Here is a 19,771-nt window from a genome sequence, read left to right on the forward strand (position 1 = left end):
GAACCAGAAGGCATTTGCTGTCTTTGCAGATTGAAGTGTCACGAGTGTGGGATCCGAGGAGGTCTCCCAAAGGGAAAAGGGGACCTCACTCAGCCCTGACAGGTTCTTGACTTATAGCATAGAAAGGAATTTCAGGACAAGTGAATAGAGGCGTAGGCCTGGGGAGTGAAGGTGGGGCTTTTAGATTTAAAACTACAGTCCCTCTTTCCTTCCCTTTCTACTTGTCCTTAGATCTTCTATCCTACCTCAGGAACAATGCACGGGCTGCTCAGGTGCCTCCCATGTCTGCAGGCCCTGACACATGCAGAAAGTCCTGGCTTGATTAAGCTTTCACCTTGTCTTCTATTAGTCTGGAGTTTCCCCATAGCTTTGAACCAAAGCTTCTCGGATCCCCAGCATTACTTAAAAGGTATTACCCATCTGCATCACTGAACCACCAAACCTTTACCAGATTCCAACAAAGTGATGGTGCTCCCACTGTGGTCTAATGGCCAAAGTCACTCTTCTGTGGAAGGACTCTTTTTACTTGGGTCACTTTCCTCTACAGGTGAATCTGTGAAGTAGGAGTCTTGCTGAGGAGATAAGAGTTGCTAAAAATGATGCAGTTTAAAAATCACTATTTAAACCATATGGATCGGGCTGGGAATGTGGCTCAAGCGGTAGCGCGCTCACCTAACATGCGTGCGGCCTGGTTCGATCCTCAGCACCACATACCAACAAAGATGTTGTGTCCTCTGAGAACTAAAAGTAAATATTAAAATAAATAAATAAACCATATGGATCTGCTTAATCGTGCTGCCCTAGGGCAAAGGCCCCCTGCAATTAATTACCAGGCAGGAGGGAAAGTAGACTTTTGGAGCTTCTGGACGCCACCCCCAGGGATGTGCATTCTATCTCAGTTGACACCAAGAAGTCAGGTGGAGCGACTCTAACCTAGCACTGCAAGGCAGGCAGGCGAGGGTCTGAGGAGGGCGGAGGTGAAACCTGGGAGCCAGGGCAGGGATCCCTGGGGTGCGTCGCGGCGCGGGGATGGTGTCTGCCGAGCCGACTGGGGGCGCCATCGAAGAGGAGCCCGTGGAGCGTCGCTGCCATCCGGGATGCAGCCCTGGTGGTGGACGGCGGCGGGCTGTCAGGAACCCCAGGACCTCCGCGCGCCGCTCCTGCTCCTGCTGCTTCAGCTGCTGTCGCCGCAACTGGCGGGTGAGGGGACCTCCGTCGCCCCTGGCTCCCCGGCCCCCGGCCGCCCTGCCGCCTCTCACCCGCTCTCTCCCCGCAGGCTGCTCACGTGCAGAGGAGCCCCCAGGGGCGCTGTTCTCCAGGGCCTTGAGCGACCCGGGCACCCCCAGCACCTCCAGCACCCCAGGCACCCACAGCAGCTCCAGCACCCCCAACCCCACGAACGAGTCTCAACTTCCACCGCAGAGCACGACGGCTTCCAGCACCCAACCCCAGGTGCTGCCGCCAAGTGAGTACTGTGCGCTCCCGCTGGTCAACTTTGGCCCACGGGGCCCAAGGGACAGGGGAGGAAGAGACCAGGAGGAGTGGAGCAGAATGACCTCCTCCGCAAGTATTTGTTGAGAAAGTACTGTGGCCAAACCTTTGGTCCTGTCCTCACAGGTCTCCCTGCTGGTGCTGTGGGGCAAGGCACCCAGGCTCCATGCCACCAGCTGGCTGTGGGGCAGGTGCCCACCCTTGCTCCAAGTCCTGTCCCAGCCTGACCCTCACTTGGGCTCCCAGCCTGGTCCTCAGTGGCCTGCAAACACAGCTTGGGTTGGGGAATTGTGTGAGCCTTCCGGTGGAGTCCCAGGACACGCGTGTAGATGTTCCCCTGAGCAGTGGTCTTTAGCTGAGAACAATGTGTGAAATACTTAAACTGGGGCTAAGAGCATTCACTTCAACCACCTCAGAAAGTCTCCCAAAAGAGACCATGCAGTATTCTGTCCAGTGCATGCCCACAGTCATTTTCCTGTGTTATCTTTTAGGAATGCTGCTCAGGACTGGGGGGTGGAACTCAGTGGAGCAGCCTTGACTAGCATGTGCAAAGCCCTGGGTTCCATCCCCAGTGCTGCAAATAAATCATATGTAAATAAAAATGCTGGTCGTGGCCCATTTACCTTGATTTCACAATCCACTGATCTATTTGGAGTGGGACTCCTGGATGCTGGATGTGTTCATTTCAATTTAAAACAAAACAACTTTTCCAAAGTATAAGCTGCAGCAGTTGGCTCTCCCACCTGCAGTAGGGGAGCATTCTAGGGAAATGATCCTGAGGGACACTCAACGTTTCAGATATCTAATTTTTGCCAGGCGCATGTGCAGAGAGCAGAACCTCATTGTGCCTTCAGTCTGCATTTCCTTGGGCATCAAGAGGCTGAGCAGCTCCTGTACTCCTGTACCCCTGGGCTTTGCTTCATGCACACTGCCTGTTTTTATATGTTGGATTACTCACCTTTCTTTGGATGAATCACAGCAGGGGATCCCCAGGGAAGGGAAGAGGGTTCATCTTGGCCAAAGTAGAGGAAGGGTGAAGGTGGACAGAAACACAAACAAATTTTGAAGGATTTGCCTGGGGCTGAGAGGTACAACAGGCCGGTTGGCTGGGGTGCTCTAGGACCTGGCTACGGGAACAGGAAGAGGGTTAACTGGGCAGTACTGAGGCTGGAGACCCAGTCCGTCATGGACAGCATTTATTCCAAGGTGAGAAATGAAAAGGAGAACTGTGGGTCAGAGCTTGGGGAGGTAGTGGGAAGGGCGGGTGCACGGGCTGGGGCTGGGAAGTCTATTCCTCATCCGGCTCTCTCTTTCTCCTCAGTCTGTGGCTTCTCCTATGAACAGGACCCTACCCTCAGGGACCCAGAGGCCATGACTCGGCGGTGGCCATGGATGGTCAGTGTGAGGGCCAATGGTATACATGTCTGTTCGGGCACCCTCATTGCCTCCCGATGGGTCCTGGCCGTGGCCCACTGCCTGACTCAGTGAGTTGGGGCCCAGGCGGGTGGGTCGAGAGGCACTGGAGTGCTGGGGACCTGGTCATCTGCCTGGTCAGTTTGTTAGTGGGGACAGTGTTCTTTGTGGAACCCACAGTTCCAGCCTCACTCTCACTCACCCTGGTTCCAATCAAGTGAGGGTTGAGTCCTGCAGAATCTTTTCTAGGGGCCAGTCTTTGGAGTTCCCCTCACCTGGGCCCTTATTCCTGTACAGTCATTCCTCAGGGAATAGAGGCTCAGGGGCCATTTTTCTGGCTTCCTACCTCTCCTCCATGGGAAGAAGGTCCTAGGTCTTTGACCCCCCACAATTTGCTCCCACTTGTTCGATCCTCCCTTCCATCAACCAGTGGACACTCCTCTGAGCCAGGCCCTGGCCTAGGCCCTGGAGGCAGAGAGGCGATGAATCATTCCTTCCAGTTAGTGGGAAGACAGGCAAGGGGATAGATACTCACAGGGGAGTGTGGCTGGTATGGAGACGAAAGAGTGGGTATGTTGGGGTCCTGGGACCAGGAGAGCAGCCTGGGGGTACCATCTATTCTGTGAAGACTGACCAGTGGACACACGTGCTCCAGGTCTCAGGGTCATCATAGGGACTCCAAGGGGTGTGCCAGAGAAGGCAGCCTGGAGCCAAGCAGAGCCAGTTACACAGGGTCTGTGTCACTTGGCAGGCTGCAGTATAGGTACTGGAAAGAGTTCAGAGTCTGGAAGCAGAGAAAACGGGGTCCACATCCCAGCTCTACCACTTCTAGGCTGGGCAGCCTTGATCAAATCACTGGGCTTCTCTGGGCCTGTTTTCTCTTCCATAAAATGTTCCCAGTACCTTCCTCATATCTGTTGTGAGGAGTGGTCTCAGGGGGCTCAAAGCAGGTGTGCAGCCTGCCTGGATTTGCTCAGAAGGCAAGAGTGGCAGGGCTAGAGGCTGGGGCTGGTACCTGGAGCTGATGGCAGGCTCCCTTCATGGTTCCTATAGGCATGATAACTATACAGTGATGGTGGGGAGTCCATGGATTGACCAGATTGCGCCCAGTAGCTCCAACATCCTGGTGCTCCAGGTCATTGTGCACAGAAGGTTCCGGTCCAAGCGGTACTGGTCCTGGATTGGCCAAGCTAACAACATCGGCCTCCTCAAGCTTCAGAAGAAGCTCAAGTACAACAAGTATGTCAGGCCCATCTGCCTGCCTGGCCTGGACTATGCTCTGGAGGAAAGTTCCCTCTGCACTGTGACAGGCTGGGGCTCTCCCCAGGCTAATGGTGAGTCAGCTCCCTAGACCATGGTGGGGTGTGAGAGAGGACCTGGGTACAGACCACAGATGAACATTTCTTGGGCACCTTCTCGAAGGAGCCCACTGCCCCAGGGACTTTCCTTTGGGTTCTCATTTCTGATGTGTCCTTCCCCTTTGAGAGTCTAGGCAGGCAGTGAAAGTATCACCGCCACTTGGGCCTCAATGGATGCTGTTTGCCTTTGAACCCTCAGGCCTAGTTCTTTTCTATTTCAGAAAGTAAACAGAACTTTCTTAATGGACTTGGGCTGGACTCTGCAGGGAGCCAGGCCAGATTGTGGGATCAGCCTGTTCCAGGGTCTCTGGGTCTGGCTACTCTTGGGAAGTGCTAGCTAGAGGGGCAGCTGGGCTGTGCCCAGGGAAATCTCAGTGCCTACTGTGTGCCAAACAGAAAAGACTAGGGGGAAGGGATGGGAAGGAGCCAAGAGAGGATGGAGACAGAGCTGGTTGTAGTGGGCAGCAGCAAAGCAACCCAGCCTGAAAGCGGCCTGTCCCACAGGCTCGGGGCCCCAGTTCCAGACAATTCAGGAGAAGGAAGTTGTCATTCTGAACAGCAAGGAGTGCGATGCCTTCTACCACAGCTTCTCCAGAATCCCCTCTCTGGTTCAAATCGTCAACTCCCAGATGATTTGTGTCAAGGATGGCAGCAGAGAGAATTTCTGCTATGTGAGCACCTCTGCCCCTTGCTCAACCTCCCCAGGGGCACTGGCAGGAGGCTTGGGGTGGGGGGCAGGACCTGAGGGGCACAGAGAAGAGAGAGGAGGGGAAGAGTGAGCAGGGAGAAGGGAAGGGGTATGAGAAGATGGTAGGGGGGAGGGGGATGGGGGACAGGTGGAGGATGGAGATGGAGGACCTGGTCGATGGGGATGGAGATGAGAGAAGGGGTGGGGAGTGGGGAGGTGGATAGCAGGTGTTTAAAAGGTGAGGGATGAAAACCTTTGAGGAGGGTTCCTCAGTCTGGAACACTTCTCAGCTGTGTTGCACTGGTGGGGCCTGAGGAGAGGACCTGGTAGGTGAGACCCAGAGCTGAGTCCCGTCTCTCTCAATCATTGCCTGGCCTCCCTCACCCTTTTTACTTCCCCCTTCTACTCCTCCCTGCAGGAGACAACTGGCGAACCCTTGGTCTGCTCTTTGGAGGGCACGTGGTACCTGGTGGGAATGATGAGCTGGGGCCCCGGCTGCAATAAGAGTGAGGCCCCACCCATCTTCCTGAAAGTCTCCGCCTACCAGGCCTGGATCTGGGACAGCCTCATGGGGAAGTCCCTGGCCCTGCCTGCCCCTTCCAGAGCCCTGCTGCTGGTTCTGCCACTGCCCCTCAGCCTCCTTGCCACTCTGTGACACTCCGTGGCTCCCCTGGGTGCACCCCCCTCACCCAGCCCCCTTCCTCCCCTCCATGCCCAGAATGTCCTGGACAGGTGCAGCTGTCAGTCCCCAGGGTGGAGTAGAGACAGGTGCTCTATTAAACACTTTTCCATGTCTCATCTTCCCTGGCCTCCGAGGGCCTTATCTTGCGCCTGCTCTAGTGGGACACAGGTGGGCTGGATGGTAGGGGGTTGACGACTCTGGGAAATTGGTACTGACAAGTGCAGAGCCCGCAGGGATCTGCCTTCCAAGGTTTGAGGGTGGCCCCGAAGAAAGTGGGCAGGAGCAGTGATATTGGGGTTAAACGATGGAAAGCCTAAAAATGCATTGCCCAGGCTAAAACTGGGCTTCAGGTACCCCCTCTAGTGTGAGGGTGCATCTCTGCCTGGGCTGGAGGTGAAGGTGTTCATCCTGTGATACAGTAGTGGGAGTCAGGCTCTCCTGGGCTTTGGCTGTTTTCTGGCCAAATACACCCTTACATTGTTCTAAAGACCCATAGTGCATTGACCCTCCAGCCCTGTCCCCTGCCTCGAGACAGGGGCCAGTGCCCATGGGATCAGATGTTATCCCCTTCAGCATGCCATGCCTTTTTTATAAAGGATTGGCAGAAGGCCCAGGTCAGAGATAGGGCTAATGCACGACCCCCAGGCTTCACCAGCTGCTGCTCTGTGGGACTTTGAGTGATGCCTGCCTCTGGATTTCCATTGCCTTGCCATACAGGGGCAGCCTGGCCCATATGAGGAGAATGGCCATTGCTAGCCCTATGTATGAGAAGCCCACAGGCTGATCCCTGAAGGCAGAGGCTAGCTAAATGTAGCTATCTGGTGGCAGAGTGCTCAGCTTCCCGGGAGCCTTCTGCCATCTCTGTCCCCTCACTGCTCCTGAGACTCCATGCACCTTACTTGTATCGGCCTGGATTGCTCTCCTCCTTGTAGGATGATGACCTGATGCAGACCAGGAGCGTGGACCTGTGACTCTCTAGCACAAGCTCAGACCATCAGAGGCCTATTGAAAGCCCTGAGGGTGTAGTGGAGCAACACTGGGGCATCCTTGTCAACCCAGCACCTGGCAAAGCAAACACCTCCCCTCGCCAGTCCCAAGGGGGTGGGCTTGGGTGGCTGCAGCTTCCCCCTTGGCCTCTGGGCCATCTTTATCTCACCTTGATTCAGTCTGGGAGAAGGGTTAGGGAGGAACTTTAGCCTGGCCTGAGCCATCTACTATTTTCACCCTCTGCATAGGTGCCCCAGGAAAGGGGCCTCCTGAGGGGCCGTCGAAGGAGGCAGTGTGCCATGCCTGCACCTGAGAAGGTGCTTAGCTTTATTTACAGATTGCTGCTGTCTGCTTTCTCAGCAGGCTGCCCAGCTCCGAAACCTCCTCGGGTGTCTCCTTAGTCTTCAGGCTCAGCTCTGAGAGCCTCAGTCTGATGTTTGCTGCCATCTGTGCCTCCTCTTCCCAAGGAGTTAGTCCTCAGGTGGTGCTTGTGTCCTTGTGCTCTGGTCAGAGATGTTTCCTCTAGTGGGATGAGGTCAAAGAGGAGGCTGGGTGTTGCTCTACTCAGCAGATGGAAGGCTGGTTATACCCCGTTGTGATTGCCTGGGGCCCCCAAACCTCCTACCATGGATAGGCAAAGAAGGGGTCCCACAATAGCTTAGTGTCCACTTGGTCTTCTCACATGTTCCCTGGTTCCCTGGGCTGAGGCTCCAGCTTTCTTCCCTGCTCTCTGACCCACTGGCCTCAGCCCCCTGCACCTCTGTCCCACCCTGCAGTCCCCAGGCTGGAGGGGGCTGAACCCCTGGGCTTCACACACAGCCTCATTTCCATCACGTGGAAAACCAGTGGATCCCATGGTCCTGAGCTTGGTATCTGCTGGGCTGGGGTGGTTCTGCTTCTGGGCCACCTAAGTCCCCCAGGTCAGGACCCTACCGGGCTTGGGGCAGTTTGCTTGCCCGGAGGCTGCTGCCTGGCTCTGCACCTCCCCCAGTAGTGCCACCCCCTGCCCTCAGTCAGCCACCCCCCAACCCATTCAGTTCAGCTATCCCCTCCTGGAAATAAACCTCATGTCCCTTTACTTCTTCATAGCCACCGCTAGCCCTGGCAGAAAGGGTGGGACAAAGGCCAGTCTAGGTAAAGAGAGCAGTGAGGCCACTCTGCATCTGCAGGACAGTAGCCCACTGAGAGTGCCCATGTGGATGGGGGAAAAGGAGTGGACTGCAGGATGGGAGTCCCCACACCTGTGTGGTCTTGTCCCTGCTCCTGTTGGGCCATGAGAATGTGGCCATGACCTCAGCTTCCCCATCTGATCACAGACTCTGTGGTCCATGTATGAGCTCCGCGTTTTAAGATGCATGGGTCCTGACTGGGGCATGCGCTCCAGGGCCTGCCAGGATACACTCCTCATTTCTCTCCTTTCTTCTTCTTGGCCTCTTTCTTCTCATCCTCCTCAACCTTGATGGCCACTGTGTCCACACTGTCCTTCTTCTTCTTTTTCTTCTCCTCTGTAGGTGGGAACAGGTGGGGTGGCAGTGGGAGGCCCGGCCCTGGGCGCTTTTGAGAAGAAGGGCCAGGGCCTCCTTCCCCCCACCCTGTCCTTCCTTCTTCCTTTGGAACCTCTCCTGTTGTGGAATGGTCTCTTTGTTTTAGTCATCTCAATCTGAACAATTTCTGTGCTCTGGGAGAAGGCAGGTCCCCCTCCTTGAGCCTACTGTGGGTGGAGGGAAGTCAGGGTGACTCCAGGCAGGAGCACTGAAGAGATGGGGGTAGCAACTGGGCCTGGGCTGGGGCCTACTCACCTCCAGGGATTTCTGTGAGCTCATTGAGGGGCGGCACCGTCTCCAGCTTGTCCGTGTACATCTTGGCTGCCTTTCGCTGCAGGTACCTGGCTTCAATCTCCTTCCGGGTCCGCGGTACGCGGCAATTGAAGACACAGCACAAGGTGATAACTGTAGGGAGGAGAGAACAGGCCTGGTGGGGGGCGGAGCCTCAGACGTCCAAGAGGGGTACCCAAACTTTGGCCAGCCTCCATCTACCTTTGCTTGTCTTAACCCAGGAGACTCTAGCAGGAGGCTCAGCGTCATGATAAAAGCCCAGTAGAGCCCAGGGTTCCTAGGTGGCCTCCTGAGCAGAGCTGACTTCATGCAGTTACATGAGGCCCATGCTTAGAAATGCCCATGCTTGGCTTGATGCTCTATCGGCAAATTCTTAACTTTTGAACAAGAAGCTTTGGGTACTTCATTTTGTACTGATCCCATAAACTACGAAGTTGGTCTGATCTGGGGGTCTTTCTGGCTAGACAGAGTGCTGAAGAGACGTCAGGGCTACATGGAGACTCAAGCCATGGCCCATCCTGCCTCTGCATCCCAGGCCTTGGGGCCGCCTCCTGTGCCTACTAGGTTTTCCTCCCCAGGCTGCTGAGAGCCGAGCCAGAATTCCCTCAGACACTGAGGACATGGCTGCGTCCTCCTCAGCCTCGCTGAGGAGAAGTGGGGCCCCTGCTGGCTGGAAAGGGAACTGGTAAGAGGGCCCAGACCCTGCCCAGGGCGTTCACCTTAGACCAAGTTATTCCAGGAGTGGTTTTCCGGCTGAGGGCAGCTGCACCCACGCCAGTTGGGTCAGGGCATGGAGCTGGCCTGTCTAGTGATGGGCAGGGCAGGCGAGGGCTGCCAGGACCTAGCTGGACTGAGTTTATTTTTGTAAGGCCCCCACAGTCTGACCACCTTGGCCCCAGCCCCAGGGGAGGGGATGGAAATGGTTCCTATTATAAATCAGATGACCAGACAGAACTTCCTGGCAGACTCCTGGGGGTGGGGGCGGGGGCGGATAGAAGGGCCCAGGCAGGACAAGCCAGGCCCATTTTGGAGAAATGGATCAGACTCTATGTAACCTGGGCTGGAATACCTTCTGGGGTCATCTTGTGCAACCAAGGCAGTGTCCCTTCAGCTAAATATTGTGGTCTCGCTGGTCTCACCCAGCATCACAGAATGAGAGAGGAAAAAACCAAAATGGATGAACAAATGGGATGGTCCTAAAGTCTGTTTCTGGGGACAGGACTGGGCTCCTGAATGAATGGATTGGGGGCTCAATAATATCCAGGCATACACTGGAGGTGAGGAACTGTGGCATGAGGGCCTCCGCAGTGGGTCTCCATGGGTAGACCTGAGCAGACAGCAGAACTTTTATACCCAAAGAGCTACCCAAAGAGCCATGCTCTTGCCTTCTCCAGACCCCTTTGGGCATGCTCTGTTGGTTCCCCCATCTTAACTCTACTGGCTTGTTCTACCTTTCCTAGCCACCCCACCAGGCACCCCTCAGGACCAACCCCACTCTGGCTCCATGGAGGCTGGTTCCAGGCTCTGGGAGCCGGGGCTTCAGAGGGAACTTGGCAGCCAGTTGCTGGCAGACAAGTGGACCTCACACCCTGCTCTTCTCTCCAGGCCTGCCCCACCCAGCTTGGTCTGGTGCTTCTCTTAAAAGAAGAGAAACAAAGTAGTTTGGGTTGAGTTCCAGGGCCCAGGCAGGGATTTGGGATACAATTTTAGGGGCTAGGGAGAACCTTCTCTCCCTCTGGGGTTCTAGAGTTCACACTCCATTAACAGCTGCCTGGGCCTAAGGAGACTAGAAAGCAGGGAAGATACTTCCTCCCCACTCACGAGAGCTGTATAGCGGAGGGTAACATGTGCTGATCTTCTGCTCAGGGGCCTTCAGGACTCTCCCTCACCCTTTCTAGGACCTGGGCTTGCGGGAGGAGATATCTGTGTGGTTGATGTCCTAGTGCCTCTTTGAGTGTGACGTTGCACAACTTTCTTTCCACCAGGCTCCACAGTTCCCTTATCCTGCCCTCTGGGGCATCCCAGAGTGGCTCCCTCCACCTGCACCTACTGTTCCTGGGCCTCCTCAAGGCAGATGCCTCTTTGTGCTAAGTTTGGTCTCCCTCTCTGGATACCTGGGCTCAGGCTGCAGGCACACCTGTTGGTCTATGGGGTCTCTACTAAGCTGTCTGACTGATCCTCAGCCCAGCTGGGAGCAACATGCATCCGCTTACTCAGATCAGGGAGGAAAGAATATTTGCTCTCTGGAGGGTAATTTTGGTGCCAGGAGAAGCAGATGCAAATCAGATGTCATGCCTTCCTCGAAGCCCCTCACATCTGGATGGACTCTCCATGGTCTCCTGCCCTCCAGAGACCTCCTTTGGGGAAAGCTCTGACTAGAACTTAAATGCAGCTTTAGCCTCTTCACCCAGGGTGCACTCAGTAGATGTCCCATAGGGGTTATCTGAGACCCGGCATGGGTCCATGCTTCCACAAGCCTCTGCTCATACCATCTCCTCTGCATGGAATGCCTTTCCAGCTGTTCCACCTGGCAAACACCCACCAGGCCTCCCTCTGGTCTGCAACTCAGAGGACCCTCCTCTATGAGTCTGCAGGGGGAGTGGGCTTCCTCTCCCTTTACTGTTTGCAAATACCCGCTACCCCATGCATCGGCTCTTTGGGAACCTCTGTCAGATTCTGCTTTGTGCCTGGCACACTCTCCCACCTGGCCTGCATTTCATGCAATTTGCTGCCCACCCTCCCAAGTTCCAGACCCTCATTCCAGGAGGAGGACTGAAGGGAGCATGCCAAGCCTCTCTGGCTGTGACTTTGCATCAAGAAGTGCCCAGACCCCAGGAGAGGAAAGGGCCTCCTGCTTTGACTAGAGATGGGCGGGTGTGAGTCATTCCGGGAAATGGTATTTGACCAGGCAGGATTTGAAGTTTGGGATCCACATCTGCTAGGCGTCTGGGGAACCTCTTGTGGAGGTTGGCCTTGCTGGGGCCCCTGGGTGTGGGCCCTTTAAGCTGGCCAAACTGCAGGAAAAGCATCAGGAGGCCAGCCATAGGGGAAAATGACACGTCCTCGATTCACTGGAGCTCCCTGTAATTATCGTAATTGCTGTGTGGCTGCCTCCCTGGGTCCAGCAGAAATCTTTGGGTCACCACTAGCCCGTCAGCCCTCCATGGGGACTTTGTGTGGATCAAGAGGTGCCAGAAACCACAGCAGGCCTCCTGTGGGTGCCTGGCTTGCTTGCACTGCCCGGAATTGCTGCTCTGAGCCTGAGGGGTGGTGCTGGAGGGGCTGGGGTGCTGGGGCAGGGGAAGCTGTGCTCCTACTGTGCTGCGGTAGAGAGGGCAGGGAGCAGCTACTCACTGATGCACAGTACGAAGAGTGAAAAGATGCCCACCACGTGCCACAGGCGCATGTCCCAGAACACCACCGTCTCCTTGGTCAGTGGGGGTGGTTTGGGCTTGGGGGGTGCCGTGCTGGGCTGCGGGTCAGGAGAAAGAGGAGTGAGCCAGGCAGAAGTCTTAGACTGCATGGGGCCAAGAGAGGCCCAGGTGTCAGCCCATGCATATCAGAAGCCCCTAAAATCAGGTGTCTTAGATATTCACCATCAATACCTTAGACCGTGGGAAATTCCATACTTAGAACAACTGAACAGAGTCCCAGGCTATGGTGCCTGGGTCTTGGAGTGGGAGGGTGGTTGATGCTTGGGGAAACCAAGGCCTCAAGGAACAAATGCAACCAGCCTGTCCTTGCCAGGTTCCAGGCTTCTTCAGGCACCTCCTACTGTCCAGCTGGAGGCTTCCCACAGGCAGCTGGGGTCTCAGGACCAAGGCCAGAGCCTAGGCCAGGCCTGTATTTCACTTTGAATTGGCTTCCTTCTCCTGTCTTCCCAGTGGAGCGGAGTCAGGGCTCTACTGCTCTGCCACCTCACCAGGATCCCCACTAGGTGTCCCCATACAGTTGCCTGTGCTACTGGGAGTCACTAACCAGAAGGCTCACCAGACAGGACTAGATATGTAAATTGTCTGTAATGCAGTAGTGACACCTGGAGGCCAAAAGATGTAAGCACCGCTTAGCAGAATACAGCCAGTCACCTCCCATCTTCTCAGTGTGACAGCGCCCTGCACAGAGGGTCTGGGGACATGACTGCCCTACGGTCTAGGGGACACTACCCTACCCTGGGTTTCTAGAGGACACAGTCTTATCCCAGAATACAGGTGGACATGGTCCTTTTCCAGGTGTCTAAGGAACATGACCCCGCCCTGGGTATCTTGAGGGTACATGATCTTGTCCTGGGTATCTAGGGGACATGGCCCTGCCCTAGGTGACTTAAAGGGACATGACCTTGTCCTGTATGTCTAGGGGATATGGCCCTGCCCTGGGTGTCTTGAGGGTACATGACCTTGTCCTGGGTGTCTAGGGGACGTGGTTCTCTCTTGGGTGTTTTAAAGGGATATGACGTTGTCCTTGATATCTAGAAGACATGGCCCTGCCCTGGGTGTCTTGAGGGGTATGATGTGTTCTGTATGTCTAGGGGGACATGGCCCTGCCCTGAATGTCTTGAGGGATGTGACCTTGTCCTTTGTGTCTAGGAGACATGGACCTGTCCTGGGTGTCTTGAGGGATATGAATTTGTCCAGTGTGTTTACAGGATATGACCCTGCCCTGGGTGTCTTAAGGGGGCATGACCTTGTCCAGTGTGTCTAATGATGACCCTGCTCTGGGCATCTTAAAAGGATAGGACTCTGTCCTGGGTGACCAGGGAACACAGCCCTGCCCTGTGCAATCTGAGCAAAACCTGTCCCGACTAGAAAGGGATATATATGACCATATCTCTGCCAGCAGTTTGGCTGAGGGGCAAGAGTAAGGATCATGGATGGCTTAGAGGGAGAGAGGACTCTGGGACATCTGTGTGATATATTGTCCCCTGATTAACCCAATAAAGACAGACTTGAGGAGTCCCTTTGGGCCCTCTGGGAAGGAAAGACAATCTATCACTCAACCACCCGTCGACTCTTCTCCCAACCCCAACCACAAATGTGGATTGGGCACCTACCATTAGCCAAGTACTCCCTCACCTCATGAATACCACCCTTTGGCATGGGTGGGAGCCACTTGGAGAGGATCATCAGTCTGTGATCCTCTGGTAACCCAGAGGTTGTGGGCCTGAGATTGAACCTGATCCCTGTTTTTGTTTTTGTTTTTTTCCCTTGCCAGGTTGAACTGAGGTGGGGGCTGTCTTTCCTCTGGCCCTCAGTTTCTCTACCTGTAATTGGTGTGGGGTATTTCCAGAAGTCTCTGGGGGAACTCTCTCTACCTAATCTGATGGTGAAGATGACAAGAAGATGCCACTCCTCCACATCATCCCCTGGATGTAGGTATGAGGTCAGACAAATGCTTGAATTGGAGACCATGTGTGGGTACAGGGCACGTGTGTGGCTGGAGCACATATGGGTATGGTCAGGCTCATCTCTGTGGCAGCAGGGTCAGGGTCTTGGCAATGGCAGTGTTCCCAACATCTAAGGTCTGATGTGTTGACTTGGCTGGGCTCTATGACTGGAGGACCCAGAAGGCCAGAGTCCAGTTCCCAGATTCTGAGTCAAGGCAGCGAAGAGCTCAAATCCCACATATCCTCACCCCAGCCTTGATGTGGGTGGATCTGGGCTTACACTCTCTGCACTGGGGTCCTGGGCAGAGGGTAGCAGGTAATAGCCAGGCATCGCCACAGGGCAAGCCCTACTGAGGGTCTGAATTGAAGCTTGAAGGCCCTGCCTCCCTCATCCCCTCCCAGCCTGATGAGGTGATGCCTGCAGGGCTGGGGTGGGTGGTGACATAGACTTCAGCCCTGCCCATCTCTCAAGTGCTTCCCTGGAGGGATAGGCTAGGCTTTGCTTGGGTTGTAGGCAGATGGATTCTAAATGCAATTTCCTTTGATGAGCGGGAAGAAGAGTTCCTAGAGGTGGGGGAGAAGAGTCCTTGTTTCAGAACTGACTTGAGCCCTGCCCCAGCCTTCTGCCTGTACCCTGGCCAGCTCAATTTCGATACTGGGGCTTTAGGGTAGCTGATAAGGGGCCCTGGTGTGCTTTATGGAGCTCAAGCCAGCCTGGCTCCTCTTACAGAGACACTGAAGCTGACATTCGACTCTAGCAGGCTTCTTGGTCATACCTCCTAATCAGCAGCAGGTACAGGCTGCTCTGGGTGCATATCTCTGTCCCCATGCCCCCCCCCATCATCCAGTTCAGGTCGGGTCCTTTCAGATCCCTATCCTGTCCTTCCTATCCCATCCTGTCCCCTAACACCCTCCTCAGGTCCTTCCCGGGGGGCCTCTTTCAGCCTCTGGTGTTTGGTCTTTCTGTCCCCTCCAGGCTGCCCCGTGTGCACAGGCTCCATCCCTAGCCTCCTCCCTGGCTGTGAGTTAGCTCTCCCTAATCTTGGGTCTTCTCTATCTGGCCTCAAGCTCCAGAATTCTAGGTCTGCTTTGCCATCTCCCTTTCTGGCTCCCCTTCCAAGCTCTGCAGGAATGGGGTACAGAGGAGACCAGAGAGGCTGCAGACTCCAGCCAGACTCCTGAACCAACCACCCCCAGCCATCCCCTTTCCTCTTCCTGGGCTATCTCAGCAAGTGCTCTCAGCTCTCCCATAATGTGTTCTAATTTATTTCCAAACCATAATTCATCATGACCTGCTCTCCCTCAGAAACCTTCTGTAGCTCCCCATTATCACCAGGACCCAGTCTGATCCCCAAGTTCCTGGGCACTACCTGCCCCTTCCTTCTTGAGCTTAGTGTTGTACATGGCTGCTCACAGAGGGTCTCCTCATCCTGCTGCCACCACCCTCCAGCTTGGAATGCCTTCATCTCCTTCCCAAGCCTATGCCTCCCCCAAGAGTCCCTGGAGGATCTCTAAAGCAGAGGCTCTTTCCTTTAGAATACCCTAAATTCAGGGTCTGAATCGCCCCACCAGACTAGAGGTCAAGGAAACCTAGGGCCAGGTGCATGCACCCCCCCCCTCCGCCAGGAGTTCACAGATGGGAAGATAGGGCTGTGTTCCCTGTGACTCTGGGCAGGGCTCTGTCCGCCGCTGGATTAGGAATCCCTCAGATTAGGGTGAGACTCCCCTATCAGACTGATGTTCAGGAAATCAGAAGCCAGTGACCTCCCATCAGACCAGGGCCCCCGAGTGAGGGCTGAGTCTCCCTCAAAGTCTGGCAGCCATCGGGGTGGGGCTGTCCACCCATTAGGCCAGGTCTCCTAGGGCAAGAGAGATGGATAAAATCACCACCCCGCACCCCATCCCTGCACGGTGACAGCCACCCGTGCCCTCCGCGATGCTGTGCCTCACCTCCACCAGCTGCCCGGCGACCCCCGAGAGGCAAAAGCCCAGCGCGGCGCCGCCCATCGCCCAGAGGGGCCCCGCGCCTCGCCGCCGCCCCGCCATCTCCTCCCGCCGCGCGCGCTCCGCTGCAGATCCGGGAGCGAGTGGCAGCGCGGAGATGCCCGGTGACCGCCCCCTGGACAGCCGGCGCTTGGGGACCTTGGCGGCGAGCTCTGGCCACCCCGGGCATCATTTATTCATCGTCGGCGTCAGGTTCCTGGGCGGCAGCCCGCACCGTCATTGTGAAGGGGAGGGGAGAGGAGGGAGGGGGAGGCCAGACTCCAGACCCCACAACCCGACCCTGAAGTGGGGGTCTAGGGGAAGGGGAGAGGGAGGAGAACAGGCTGGGAGCCCATCCTTAATCAACAGGTGTTCCCTCCCTTTCCCATTTGGCCTCAGTTTCTCCATCTGGATAGGGGGAGGGACAGGAATCTGCTGATCTACTAGGCCCTTCCCATTCTGACGTTCTTGATTTGAAAAAAAAAAAACATACTGGACTTGGGTTGGGGGGGGCATAGGGGGCATGTTGCCATGGTGACAGGCACTCAGGGATGTCCTGGGCTTTCTGGGCTGGCTTCCTGCCCAGAGGCAGCTCTGGTCACCCTGGACACCAGAGCTGGAGGAGAGAATGGAGAGCAGGGGATGGCATGGTCAGAGCCACCAGCTGCTGGTGCAATGGAAGGTTTTGGAAGGAATCAGTACCTTATATCCCACAAGTTAGGGTGGGCTACCCCTGGAAGGGCTAGAGGGCCATTGTCTAACCATGATTGACTTACAGCTTCTGCCCCAGCTAGATCCTTGACTCTGACTTTAAACCTTGACCCTGACCCCCCACTGAAGTTAGCCCACACTGCACTCTGGTTCTGATCCCACTCTGGGCCCTGACAACTCAGTGGTAGAGGGAGGTTCTGAGGAGCTGTGGAGTCCTGGGGGAGAGGAGTAGGGAGTCCTGGAGTGGGGAGACTCCTCCTCACCCTTCCTCCTTTTTCTTTCCATTACTATTTATCTCCTGCCTACTTGGTTCTAGGAGAAGCAGCTCAGATCTCTTATCATCAAGGACACCAGTGCAGACCTGCCTAGGCCAGGGGAGAGAGGGGGCTGGTTCCCCTCAGCAAGGCCTGCCCTCACAACTGGGGACTATGTGCACCCAGAGCCTCTTGGGGCTTCACTCTAGGGGTGCCATAGATGGAGGATGCTAGTATTAGAGTTATTGCTGTCACTTATATGGTGTACCATATAAAAACCAAACAATTCCTGGTTCAACCAATGCTTGGATGTTTTGGTTGTTTCCAATTCTCCAAGACAAGTTTCAGCAGGGAGCAGAGGGTCAACAGCAGACATCTGTATATCAGGACTTGTAGATGACAGGACAGGCAGGAAAATGGACAGCTGGCCCAGGGGACCTATTGAGGAGACCCTTAACAATGGGTGAAAAGTCTGGGGGACAGAGTGGGCTGGGCTACTCCACCCAAATCAGGCAAACCCTGGCCAAAACAAACAGGAATTCCTCTGAAGCCCAAATTACTGGTGACAGCTCTCTGGCCCCCACTTCTTCAGGCCATCAGCCACGGGCCAGGCTAGGGAAAGTCAGCCAAGGAGATCACCCTTGGGGCATGGGTTCAGAGAGGCTGAATTGGGTCCGGATTAAGTGAGCCTGTCTGTGGCACTGGGCAAACCATTACTCTTCTCTGCCTCTGTTTCCTCATCTGTGAAATATGGAGGGCAAGACCTATCGCAGGACTCATGTGAGGATGACATGAACTCCTGAATCCACTCTCCTTGGTGGGACACACAGCTCTCTGCAGTTTACAGGGTTCCCATTTGCATTTGCAGTTCAGGGAGAGGTGTTAACAGTTTTCTCTGTCCATCAGGAAGTAGGGCAAGCCAGTAAAGAAATCTGAACAGGAATACAATCATGTGTGATCCTGCTGTTCCCAGAGATGTCACTGTTCCTTGTAGATTCCACTTCTCTGCAGGGTCTGGAACCTGTGTTATCACAGTGTGTTATCTCATAAGCCTTTGTTCCAAAGCTTTTGGGAGGGGGCAGAGGTTGTACTGGGAATTGAACCCAGTAACACTAGATCATTAAGTCACATCCTCAGCTCTTTTTTTAAAATTTCTTTAAAAATTTTTTTTTTAGTTGTAAATGGATTTTTTTTTAAATATGTGGTGCTGAGGATCAAATCCAGGCAAGTGCTCTACCACTGAGCCACAATTCCAGCCCCATTCTTTCTTTTTTAAATTTTGAGACAGGACCTCGCTAAGTTACTTGAGTCTGGCTTTGAACTTGTAATCTTCCTGCCTCAACTTCCTGAGTTACTGGGATTACAGGCATGCGCTACTGTGCCTGGCTGTATTTGAAGCTTTTTACCCAACACAAGCACCCTGGATCTCTTGTCCCAGTGCATGCGCATGCACACAGAATCAAATATAATATTATCACATAGGCTTCAAGTCAAACTGACTTCTGAAAGCCTTGTTATGGTTTTAAGCTTTAATAACCTCAGACATAAAGCTATGAATTTATAAGAAGCCATTTGAAAGTTTAATTATTTAAATTTCCTTTTTCTTTTTGCCCCGAGAAGGCAAAAGTTGACAAAAAAAATGTAAAAGTTATTCAGAGTTCACAAAATCTAATTAACATAATGAAAATTTAAATAATTCCAAATTACGTTTCTTGCATATTCCTGGCTTTATTCTTCACAATTTCTGAAGGTATTAACTTTAAAACTGCACCAAGATTTCTGGGAAAGATTACACAGCTGTGAACTCTCAGTGAAGCTTAACCTGGAACGAGGCCTCTGCTCTTAGCCCTCTGAGCGTCAACCCTTATATATAACATAGGTATAATTACAGCACCTTGGCACCTGCATATCATAAGCCTTTGGAGGATGCTAGTGTTATGATTATTGCTATCACTTATATGGTGTGCCATATAAAAACCAAACAATTCCTGGTTTAACCAATGCTTGGATGTTTTGGTTGTTTCCAATTCTCCAATATTAAATATGTTGAATAAACTTCCTAAAGTTTAAAGCTAAAGTCTTTGAGGGATTTTCAGCATTTGGTGTGACTATTAGTATCCTCTGTTTTCTTATGAAGAATTAAGCCCAGAGAGGAGCTGGGCCCTGAGTTCAACAGGAGATTGGGCCTTCATCTCAGTCTTCTACCTCTAACACAAAGCTCTGCCTACCTCCCTGGGCTGTTCTGTTCTTTTTCTTTTTAAAAAATGCCCCAGAACCCAACCCCTAGTTGAGTCCATCAAGTCTAGGGAGGGGAAGCTCTGGATCCCAGATTCCCCAGCCTGGTTCCCAGAAGACAGTGTCCCCTCCCTAGGACACAGTGTCCCCTCCATACATGGTGATATGAATTTGGCCTGCATGATATGCCTAGCCTTCCTGTACTATTTTTAGCTCATGTGGGTTTCCTGCAGTGACCCATTCCAGCCTCCAGGCCTCAGATTTGGAAGCTCTGGGCAAGGCAGTGGGTACTGACCAGGGAACCTAAGTAAATAGTTCTTTCCTGGAGCCTGAAACCCCTGGGATGGAGGTTGATGATTTCTAGGGAAGATGTGGGTAGTCACAGAGGCATGCTGGGATCCAGGGCATCAGGGACTCAGCCTGGGATAGGGGTTGGAGATGGATGGCCTGGGCCTGTGACATAGAGGCTGGGGCCTGCTGAGAGGTGGCTGCCTCTGTACTTGTTGGGCCAGGGCCTGGCCCAGAATAGCTCTGAGGCTGAACTGGGCCAGGTCTGGATCAAACCTGCATGCTCATGAGCTTGTGCTTGTGTGTCAAGAACCTAACATACAGGAGAGTGCCTGCATGGTGCACATAGCTCTGCCAGTTTTGGGGTGTTAGTCTCTGTCTCCAGAATCATAGGCACCACTGATAGATGCATGTGTTTCCTCTAAAGCAGGCAGTTTCAGTCTGTGTCATTGTAGATGAACACATG

The 19,771-nt window shown here is 54.2% G+C and overlaps 2 protein-coding genes across 2 annotated transcripts; one reads left to right on the plus strand and one right to left on the minus strand.

Moving 5' to 3' along the window:
• The first annotated feature begins 907 nt into the window (after positions 1-907).
• On the plus strand, positions 908-5,736 carry Prss50 (serine protease 50). The gene is made up of 6 exons (XM_078037964.1): positions 908-1,200; positions 1,277-1,465; positions 2,813-2,975; positions 3,958-4,238; positions 4,767-4,933; positions 5,369-5,736. The coding sequence occupies exons 1-6, from the start codon at positions 1,098-1,100 to the stop codon at positions 5,603-5,605; spliced, it is 1,140 nt and encodes a 379-aa protein (XP_077894090.1). The 5' UTR covers positions 908-1,097; the 3' UTR covers positions 5,606-5,736.
• Positions 5,737-6,914: 1,178 nt separating this feature from the next.
• Tmie (transmembrane inner ear) lies at positions 6,915-16,254 on the minus strand. Its single transcript, XM_005332921.5, has 4 exons — positions 15,785-16,254; positions 11,809-11,926; positions 8,419-8,568; positions 6,915-8,124 (listed from the first exon to the last, which is right to left on the minus strand). The coding sequence occupies exons 1-4, from the start codon at positions 15,878-15,880 to the stop codon at positions 8,024-8,026; spliced, it is 465 nt and encodes a 154-aa protein (XP_005332978.1). The 5' UTR covers positions 15,881-16,254; the 3' UTR covers positions 6,915-8,023.
• Positions 16,255-19,771: the final 3,517 nt, after the last annotated feature.

Source organism: Ictidomys tridecemlineatus, chromosome 2 (genome assembly GCF_052094955.1).
Source record: "Ictidomys tridecemlineatus isolate mIctTri1 chromosome 2, mIctTri1.hap1, whole genome shotgun sequence".
Lineage (NCBI taxonomy): Eukaryota > Metazoa > Chordata > Mammalia > Rodentia > Sciuridae > Ictidomys > Ictidomys tridecemlineatus.